The sequence below is a fragment of the Schistocerca gregaria genome, chromosome 4 (assembly GCF_023897955.1).
Source record: "Schistocerca gregaria isolate iqSchGreg1 chromosome 4, iqSchGreg1.2, whole genome shotgun sequence".
Lineage (NCBI taxonomy): Eukaryota > Metazoa > Arthropoda > Insecta > Orthoptera > Acrididae > Schistocerca > Schistocerca gregaria.
Window position 1 is genome coordinate 217,555,212 of NC_064923.1, and position 11,331 is coordinate 217,566,542.

At 36.8% G+C, this 11,331-nt stretch overlaps 1 protein-coding gene across 1 annotated transcript in view; it reads left to right on the plus strand.

Annotated features, from left to right (window-relative positions):
- LOC126267092 (protein eyes shut) overlaps positions 1–10,240 on the plus strand; it is a 275,518-nt gene extending 265,278 nt beyond the window's left edge. Inside the window, exons 22-23 of the mRNA XM_049971959.1 lie at positions 4,813–5,062; positions 6,028–10,240. Of these exons, the coding sequence (XP_049827916.1) occupies positions 4,813–5,062; positions 6,028–6,194 (417 nt within the window). The 3' untranslated portion in view covers positions 6,195–10,240. The remainder of the gene's footprint in view (positions 1–4,812; positions 5,063–6,027) is intronic.
- Positions 10,241–11,331: the final 1,091 nt, after the last annotated feature.

An 11,331-nucleotide genomic window follows, 5' to 3' on the forward strand; every position in this document is an offset into this window, starting at 1 on the left:
TCTCATCCCTTCCTCAAACTGTTTCACTACGTATTGCGCGATGTAAATCCTCAAGGCTACCCAATGTGCTCTGTGCCCCCTGGAAGGCAACTGTGCTCCTACACTGACATAAGCATTTATATCTTCCTTCAAAATATATCTTTTCACATTAAAGAAGCCATTCATTGTGATATTTAACTGGTTTTAATTATCATTGTGGATGTCAACTATCTATACAGCAATGTTCTACATTTCCATGACTTCAGACAGTGGGAGATTTCCCTCTTACAGGGTGAGCTAAATTCATGTTAGCTGTACTAACTTCACATTTATCTTCATTTATTTTTTATTCACTGGGTACATCTCCAATCAACACATGATTTTCTGCTACAGATGTGTGCTGCCAGTTTTCCCTCTTATGACAGTGGAGCCTCTCTCAAGATCCTGTACTTTTCATTGCACAAAATAACTTCTCCATACTTTCCACAAAATACTTCATTTTATAAGGGTTTTAAATTCTCCTTCGGAGATAATTAATGTTTTACACAGAATTCTACTCAAACTGCCCAGAATTACAGTTAGTCATCAAAGAATTTATGCAGTCTTGACAGAGCATCACTTTAACCATCATTGCCGAAATCAAAGGTACAAAATTACCCCTGTCCATCCTCCTGTCATATACTTCACCCCCAATGTTAATGTTTCATACTCCCCGTAACGCAAACTGAGAAACTTTTAGTGCTACCTATCAGTTTTGTTGCTATCTATTGAAAGAATGGCTTCAGATAAGTTGCCATGAGGCTCAGTTGAAGGATATTTATTGATATTTAGACCAAAGCTTGAAGGATAATCAGTATTTCCAGCAGTGACTGAGTAACACATACACTGCTTTGTGCTCACTCATCAGGTGCTGCTGTAAAAATCAATTATTCTTTCTGTTTTTCTACCACCACCAATGAAAACTCTAAATCTTATGTAATGCCAGAAAGGAAGGAAGAAGAAAATGCAATATTAAATATCTCATTGACTGTGAAGTCATGAGGATTAGAGCTCAATTTTGGGCTGGCTAAGAGTTGGGGACATTCCTGTAACCCAGCCTTGTGTCGGACATTTAAAGGATGATGTTACCTACATGTTGCACACATGGGATGAGAATTGTCCACTGCATTAGACTTTTGAGAAATGTTGACTGAGTGTGTCATTGCCTGCAAATAGCAAAAATTATTTCAGCATTCATTATGCGTTATTGACATCAAAGAACAAGTGGAATCAAATTTTGGTATTTGGATTAAGTCTGTCCATAAGTCTTTGGGAACATGGTTTTCTAAGTAAGGAATATGACTACAGTGACAAAGCAAAAAGTGTGAAGGGTATGAGGCACAGAGAGATGGGTATTGTAGTGAAGCCAGTAGCATAGTGTTAAAAGTGGTGTTACTAAGAGATGACCGAGACCTCATTCCGGAGAAAAGGGGGGGGGGGGGGGGTTATGATGAGCTTTTATATGTTTATAATGTCTTCTCCCGAATTCCTTCTCATTTTACATATATTATGCAGAATATTGAGGTTATGTAAGTCTAAAAATGCCAGAAGACATTAGCTATCTTTCTTCCTTCTGTATTTCATTTTACTTTCCATTTTAGCTTGTTATTGGTCAAAAATGTTAATTAACAAAGAGTTGTAACACTATGCAGTCTCATTTTTGTGAAATTTTCTCATGCACGGTATGCAAGTGAGTGGTCTAACTTTTTGTAAACTACATTAACTATTTCAAAAGAGAAAGAAAAATTGCCTGTAATGTTATTGTACCCAAAACACATTAAATACTACTGGCTAAATCATAAGACAACACTGTAACTGACATTACTGAAGCAATATCATATATACAGGATGGCAATTATTGAGTTACATGAAATAAAATTGTCATAACTTCTGAACGGTTTGCATTAGGACGTTCAACCTGCACTGTTGCTCTTGGGCATGATGGGAATTAATATGCACATGTGCATATGCCTTGTTGTTATCAGCCATTTGCACATGAAAAAGTCACGGTACAGCATGCCTGAGCGTATAGCACTTGTGAAGGCCTACTGTGCGAACAATAATAGCCCAACTGTGGCTCAAAGGAAGTTTGAGACTGAGTTCAAGCTGAAGACAACTGGTCCAAGTGTGCTAACAATCAAGAATTTGATTCACATGAAAACATTGAGAAGACATGTACTGTATTTCAAACCAGCCCCAGGAAATCAATCATATGAGCTGTACAACAGGTTGGAATCAACCAGGAGACACTGCAACAAATTGTTGTTGATGATCTGCATCTCTTCCCATACAAAATCCAAACACATCAGCAATTAAACCCAAGGGCATGAACCAGCAGTTGTGTTTTGCCAACACTATTGTCCAAATAATCGATGAACAGGACTTTGATGTGAATATGGTTTTGTTTAGCAATGAAGCCCACTTTCATTTGGATGGGTTCATCAATAAGAAAAACTGGCACATTTGGGGGACTGTGATAGAGAAGTCTCTTCACCCTCAACAGGTGACTTTGTGGTATGCAATGTCCAGTCACAGCATAATCGGTGTGATATTCCTTGATGGCACGATGACTACCGAATGGTATGTGAAGGTTCTGGAAGATAATTTCATCCCTATAATCCAAAGTGACCCTGATTTCGACAAGGTATGGTTCATGCAAAACCGATCTCGACCCCATCAAAGCAGGAGAGTGTTTGATGTCCTGGAGGAGCACTTTGGGAACTGTATTCTGGCTCTGGCATACCCAGAGGCCACTGGCATGGGACTCGATTGGCCGCCATATTCTCCAGATCTGAATAATAAGATTCTTTTTTGTGGAGCTATATGAAAGACAAGGTGTACAGCAGTAACCCCAAAACCATTGCTGGGCTGAAGAAAGCATTTCTAGAGGTCATCGACAGCATCAGTGTTCACACACTTCAGCAGGTCATTCAGAATTTCACTATTCATCTGTTCCACACTGTCACCAAGGATAGCAATCGTATCGAACATGTCATAACCTAAATCTGAATATCTGTAGCGAGATTTACAAGTTGAATAAAGTCTGTTCATGCCATAGTTTTTAACTAATTTCCATTTTTTCATATAGTTCAATAATTGTCACACTGTATAGTATTGTTGTTGTTGTGGTCTTCAGTCCTGAGATGGGTTTGATGCAGCTCTCCATGCTACTCTATCCTGTGCAAGCTGTTTCATCTCCCAGTACCTACTGCAGGTTGGTCTCCCTCTACGATTTTTACCCTCCACGCTGCCCTCTGATACTAAATTGGTGATCCCTTGATGCCTCAGAATATGTCTTACCAACTGATCCCTTCTTCTAGTCAAGTTGTGCCACAAACTCCTCGTCTCCCCAATTCTATTCAATATGTCCTCATTAGTTATGTTATCTACCCATCTAATCTTCAGTATTCTTCTGTAGCACCACATTTCGAAAGCTTCTATTCTCTTCTTGTCTGAACTATTTATCGTCCACATTTCACTTCCATACATAGTATTATATGACTGCAATAGCAATGATTCACAGCGAAAATCAATCAACACATACAAATACTTTGGTGTAACAATTTGTTTGGACATGAAATGGAATATTACTATGATGCTCTGTCATAGATAAGGGGGGCGGCAGCCTTTGGTTCATTGGTATGATAATGGGTCTGGCTGCAAGGGAGATTGCTTACAAAACATTTGTGCAACCTATCCCAGAATATTGCTCAACTGTGGGGGACCCATACCTAATAGGACTAACAGGGGATATTGAATGTATACAAAAATGGGCAGCAAGAATGGTCACATACGTGTTTGACTCATGGGAGAGTGTCATAAAGGTGCCAAAATACCAGAACGTCCAAATACTTGAATACAAATGCCAACTATTCCATGAAAGCCTATTTACAAAGTTTCAAGAGTCAGTTTTAAGTATGGAATCTAGGCACATACTACAAGCCCTTAAGCAGCATATGTGTAGGTACCACAAAGACAAGATTAGACTGATCACAACATGCACACCACAGCGTCATATAAGCAACCCTTCTTCTCGCACTCAGTATGCAGATGGAATAGAAAGAAGCCTTGATAAGTGTCACAGTGGAAAGAGACCTTTTCCACACATTTCACAGTGGTTTGCAAAGTCAAGATGTAGATCTTGAACACGAAATAAAAACACGCAACACTCTGACATTAAAAGATCAAGACCTTCTACACTAATAGTTTTCTTACTATACAAGTGAATATTTCAGAAAGATAATCACACTTGTGGAGATGTGTACCATTATTTAATGACAACAAGTTACAATAGAAAATGAGATACAGTAAACCAGGAAAAACAACTTCCCACAGATTTAAAGTATCAAAAGGACATGTTGCCATTGTTCAGCATATTATGCAGTTCGAACTGGGCAGTAAATCTTCAGAAGTAAAAAATAAAAATAAATAAATAAATAAAAACCAAGACACAAATAGGTTAGTTCTTACAATGAGAAAGGAAAACAGGACATAAAAATATAAATAAGTTGGTAGGGGGAAAGCATCAATCTACATGGTCTGAGGTTTGAAGTAAATTTTTTTTCCATAATCATTAATTCCTGTTTGCAGTGAATGAAAATAACTTATCTTACCATTCCTAAGTATGGCTTTTTCATGTTTCTGGTAATTTTGCTGCATTTTTTCCTGTTTTTACTGTTTATCAATATGTATGTTCTTCTGCTTCCTTGGTGATAAGTATCATTTTGGACTTACCTGTTTCTGATATCTGTAAGTTCACTACTGTATTGTGTTATATCACTTGTGATGCTTCAGGGGCAAGAGTATTTAGGTATCGGCATAGAAGAAGGACTGTTAAAGTTTGCATGGGGACATCCCACTACAAACCGAACACTGTTACTGGTCTCTGGTGGTGTAGCTGCTGATGGCACCTGGCATACTTTGGAGATTGACCTTAGTCCAAGGAACATCACTGTATGGTTTGATAGTCAGCTTATTCATTCTGAAACAGAAGAAGGTGAAGGCAGCAAAAAATTTCTAATAACAGATGGAATATTCTATCTGGGTAAGTTGTAGAGAGACTCATTTAGCTTAAAATAAGAGATAAGGGCATTTTGCTCTGTATTTTTTGATCAATGTGTTACTGAAGATATTCATTTTATAAATGTCCACTCTTCTGCAAAGGCCATGTTACTTCTGTACACTTCATTCCACAGTGAAGAATACATCCTAGAAATAACCTTTAGGATTTGTGTAAGCTGTTCTCCACAATATCTTTTCTCTTGGAGGAGTTAGTCCAGCAAAGTATGCTATAAAGTAGCTGTATAGTTTGGAAGGCATTTTGCTCTTTATTCTTGATCAATGTGTTACTGAAGAAATTTATTTTATAAATGTCCACTCTTCTTCAAAGGTCATGTTGCTTCTGTATACTTCACCCCACAGTGAATAATACATTCTAGAAATAACATTTAGGATTTGTGTAAGCCTCTATCCACAATATCTTTTCTCTCAGAGGAGTTAGTCCAACAAAGTATGCTATAGAGTGTCTGTATAGTTCGGAAAGTGTAAGAGAAAGGTACAGAAAGATTAATGTTTTGAGTCAGGCTATGGTATGTGACTGGGTAACTCAGTCAGTAAGAGATTATCAGCAAATCCAAGTATGCAGGTAGAGACCCCAGTGTTGCATTCAGTTTTAATCTGGCAAGAGGTATTATATTATTCACTCCATTACAGGCTAAAAGATTCATTCAAGTATATAAATAACTTGTTCAAAAACCTCTCAACCATCATTGTTGCAGGTTTTTGACACCAACACAAACATATAATAAGTTAATAGAACAATTGTTTATCCTGTTGTGAGCTGATGCATATCTTGACAATGGAAAATTGACCATAATATGAGAAGGCTCTCAATATATTCCTTAAAGCATGTTAACATGTGTAATTTGATATCTCAGCAATCATTAACACTTTATGTTTTGTATCACACTGCAGGCTTTAATGATTACCTCTGGCATGATTATCTTTCAGGTGGATTCCCTGGAGAAGAATCTGTAACAGAATTATCAAATGGATTATTTTCATCGCATTTCATAGGATGTATCAAAGAACTAGCATGGAATAAAAATACCAGTGTCACTGATTTCTCAGACTACCAGGGAGAAAATGTTGGGAGCTGTGCTTCAATACAAACATAAATTTTGTTAACAAAGCTGTTTAAACCATGCCACAACAAAAGTATTTTTGTTAGACATGCCATTCTAGCAAGTGCTCACATTATGAACTGACAGCCTTTGTTGATCTAAAATGTTGAGTGATAACTAATACTGGGAAAGCCAGATGCATGAGAGATTTCATTTACAGAATTGGTCAGTCAATGTGATTTGTTTCTTTCCTTTTTATGTTGTCATTTCAGTATGGGATTCTGTCCTTTTCTTGGCTGGTACCTTCTGAGTAATATAAAAATCGATAACAGTGATATCTTTCTCAGTGTCTTGAGTTCTGCTCATTTGGATGTCACACACAGGACAGTTAACAAGTAATTTCATAGGCACTATTTTTATTCTTACAGGTTTAGGGTTCCCTAATAACATTTTGTATTTAATACATAAAACAGCAGTACTGAGTTGGCACTCATCTGTCCTGTACAGCTGCCCTCATTGTTTTGGACAGTCTATCGTGCTTTGTAGTTAAGATAGTCCCACAAAAAACTGACTGTGATCAAAAGAAAATCTAAATATTGTGAATTTATCTAGAAAGACTTTCAACTTGTAAATAAATTCTGCCTGTTGTAGTGTTTCTGACACAGGTAATATTTTTCAGAACACAATTTGAGAGAAAAGGAACAGAGTTAGTGAGAGGCTGAACTATTTAGTTGGTGTGTGAGGCTCATTTCAGCAGCTCAGTTGGAAGGATGGCAAATGCAAACATTGAAAGTGCAGATGTGATTAACAGTTCTATACAAAACTGTCCCATTGTTGTAATTTACTACATCCAAGAACTTAAACTCTATACATCTATCTATTTAAAACATTGGATTTATCAGATTGATGCAGCAGCTCATGTAAAGCAAATATCATGTTTAAGCTATCAATAGTGGAATTCAATTGGAAATAAGAAATATTTCCCTAAATGTGTTGCATGCAAGATAAATCAAATTAATCAAAATTATTACTGGCAACACAATATGATTTTGATATTATTTCAAACAAAGCTTATGTAAAAAGTATTTACTGTAAATGCACAACTACAACCAGTAATTACAGCTGAATAAGAAAGTAACAAGTGTGCATTCTCTCCTTCATACTTGTATTCCACAGAGAAATATGTGTAACCAGTCTGGCAACAGTGGATATTTTTGGTACTGTTACATGCAAAACTTCTGTAGGAATTATTTATCATTAAATGCATTAGTATAACCAGTAATTATAGCTGAATAAGAAAATAACAAGTGTGTATTCCTTCATGCTTGTGCTCCACACAGATATATGTGTGCTGTATCCTGTTTCACAGTAAGAATTGTCATGGATGGATAAATAACCGGTTGCATCTTAATGTAAAATTCACTCCATAGCTGAATTTTGATCTTCCAGAAGCAGGAACACCTTCTGCAATTGCTGAAGATAAATATACAGAAGGAAAATTTGGGGGAAAAACATGAGTAGCAAAGTAATAGTGGAGAGTTGTGATTTGAGCATTAAATGTTGCACTACATGATGATCCTTGATAACATGTTTTGTATTTTAACTTAAGATACTATATTTTCTTTCACAATGGCTTGCTTCTATTTGATATGTTTTACTCAACAAATAAATCCCTGATTCTTTTGTGAATTTCTTGTTGATATTCAACTTGGCACCATATGCTCACTTGTCTCTGGCATCACAAACTAGCTTTTGTGGCAGATGGGTCTGTTATGATGAACACAAGTGCAGCTAATGCAGTACATAATTACCAGTCTTCACTCTGTCAGTTACAACCAGAATACCCTTTCCCTACTTTAGCTACATCCTTTCATCAAAATCCCTAATAAGGGAACAGACGTGACCCAGTACCCAACTGCCAATGAATCAACAAGGAAAGTCCTCAGCAAGATTATAATCTTCATATATTGTGAAATTAAATACTAGACACTCTACTTGTAAATCAAAGTAGCAGTTTTTCAAGCTTTGCAGCACTGCTGCCAAATCCAATACTTTTCATAGATCGCTTCATTTAACCACACTAGGCAGAGACAATGGTTAATACTGAATAAAAGAGTTTTTGTTATTATTAAAGAAAAGCTTATTTTAATACTTTTCATCAGTCAATTTTTTAACATTTTGTCATAACATTTTCTTATCAAGTGTGTTTCTGGAGTCTTGCCCTTGAATTTCTTTGTACCATAGTATTGACGTGTCTATTTTTTTTGGTGATGGCATTTGGATGTTGACTGTATTCTTTCATGGGATTATAATAGAACACTCCCAAGTTCAAACCTGCAATTCCTTGATGCTTGCCTCTTTGCTTTTAATTAAATTTTATCATTCTTCCTTTGTTCATTTCCTTATGCAGTTATTGTTGATCACAAGATACTCTGTTTTGACTCGAACATACTCTAATTCTTGTTTCTTTTATAATATCTCAATGTTGTTCTTCATTTCTACTTCCTCTTAGTCACTGTACTCCCTCTCAGATCATATTACCGTAAGTCCTCTTTCTTCTTTGATTTTGTTTCTTCATGTTGCAGAATCTCTTTGTGATCTTGCTTGGGACATTATATACCTTTAATGGCAAAATTTTGGAGAACATAGGCTATACAGTTTCTAGTACATTTGTAGAAAGTTCTAGAACTTTTCTACATTCTACATTACCAGCAAGCCACACTTTGCATTACATATATTCAAGAATAAAATTTTGTTGAACTTTTTCAGTCACAGAATAATCTAACTTTCAAATATTCTGTCTATTTTACCCTTCATCTGTGTTGCCCACATATCTGTGCTATTTACCTGCACATTCTGCCAGCACTTTACTTTATACCTACTGTATCTAAATCACAATGTATGTTCTCAAACCATAAACTGAATAAGAAGGGGGTCAAATGACGACAGAATGGTAACATCTATTCTCAGTCATACACTATATGGTGAACTGCGTTGTTCAAATGTAGAGGTGCCTGAAAGAAAGACTGATACATAGTGGTAACTACCTCTAGCATCCATTAGAACCATCCTAATGTACCAACAGAAGGTATTACTGCAATACTCATTTAATTGATAATCAGCTCATGTTATTTGTTAATATGCCATCTTTTCTGCTTAAATCCACAACACATATGCCATACCATTGTACAGACTTAAATATGACACTCATCTTATTCCTGTTTTGTTCAACTTTATACTGCTTCTTCCCTCCTATTTTCCCCACTGTCCACATGTTTTTCTACATTTCTGTTGCTCAGTATGCTGCTTCTGTTTCTTTTTATTTCCTCTGTAATTTATGACCTTGTTTGAATGATGATATAGTATTGCTCAGACTTAACTTCCATGACAGCAATGAAAAATAAACTTCCTTTGTAAGTCGCAAAAGAACACTTGCAAACTTATGTCAAATCGTTAATAAGCTGAAAGTTACAAAGGATTTTTGTTCTACAGAAAATTTTGGTAATACCAAATCAGTCTCCAAAATAACATAAATAGGTCACTCAAATTGAGTGATGGGTCCCATTTCCAATTTTTTTAATTACTGCCATATGCTTTATAATTGAAGCAAGTATCAACCATTTTCTTTGATATTTATGCACAAAGGAAATAAAAAAGAAAGCAATAAATCACATTGACTGGACTTTGAGATTTTAAGTTCCACACCAGAGCTTGGCTATATTATTATTATTATTATTATAGTGTGTGCATATCAAGTTATCTGTAATGAAGGATATTTGTGTACATTTTGAGCTGTACTGGAACAGCTCATTTGATTTAACCAAAGTGCATTAAATGTCATAATTCTGTGGTATAATATTATTGAGTGATTTCTGTAATGTACAATGAAATACAGCACCAACTATCACTATTTCATGGAATTCCTTTCTCTATTCAAGCCATGATTAGGGCACCTATCTCTGTCATTAGACAACTGTAAGCACATATTATGTAGTACATGATATCAGCATCATATTAGTTGCTGCATTAATTAATAAGTGAGGAATTATTTGTTTTGGTTAAGTTCTCTCTTAATTGGCAAGATTGGAAGACATTTAAAATTATTAGAAATGGACGTGCTCTCTCTCTCTCTCTCTCTCTCTCTCTCTCTCTCTCTCTCTCTCTCTCTCTCTCCCTTCGCCCCCCCCCCCCCCCCGCCTTCCTCTCTCTCTCTCTCTCTCTCTCTCTCTCTCTCTCTCTCTCTCTCTCTCTCTGTGTGTGTGTGTGTGTGTGTGTGTGTGTGTGTGTAGCATCCAGTTTTTGAACCTGCCAATTAATAACCAGGCATGTGCAGTATGCATTTACACTGCTAATCAGTTTCTTATCCATCAAAACTAAGCCTAACCAAAACTTTTATTCCTCACAGAGCAAAGCAGCACACTAAATGTTGTCAACACTACATACTGTGCGATGCACTTTATAATACTTTAATATAAGTGTGTGAAACCACTCATGGCTTGAATAATAATTTTACAAAAAGTCATAAAAAGCTTACTTCATGTCAGTATCATAAAAAACTGAAACTTAACAACCTGAATAAGATTTATGTACACACAATGTTATGGAAAGGAAATCTGCTACTTACCGTATAGCGGAGATGCGGAGTCACAGATAGGCACAACAAAAATACTGTCACAAATAAGCTTTTGGCCAGTACGACCTTCATCAAAAATAGATGACAGACATACACACACTCAATCACACAAATGCAACTCACGTACCCACAACTGAAGTCTCTGGTAACTGAAGCCAGTGCATGATGGGAGTGGTGACTGAGAGGGGGTCAGGATGAGGCTGGGGTAACAAGGGGGAGGGATAGTAGGATGGGGGCGTGGGATAGTGAAGTGCTGCTGGGGAGCACTCAGGGACGAGACAGAGAGAGGGTAAGCCAGCTATGCCCAGTCGGGAGGTTAGACAGAGGGCAGGGGAGAGATGGAGGTTGAAGGGTTAGTGGAAAAGGAGAGAAGTAAAAAAAGACTGGGTGTGATGGTGGAGTGAGGTCTGTGTAGTGCTGGAATGGCTACAGGGAAGGGGCTGGATGGGTGAGGACAATGACTAATGAAGGCTGATGCCAGGAGGGTTATGGGAACATAAGATATATTGCAGGGAAAGTTCCCACCTACACTATTCAGAAAAGCTGGTGTTGGTGGGA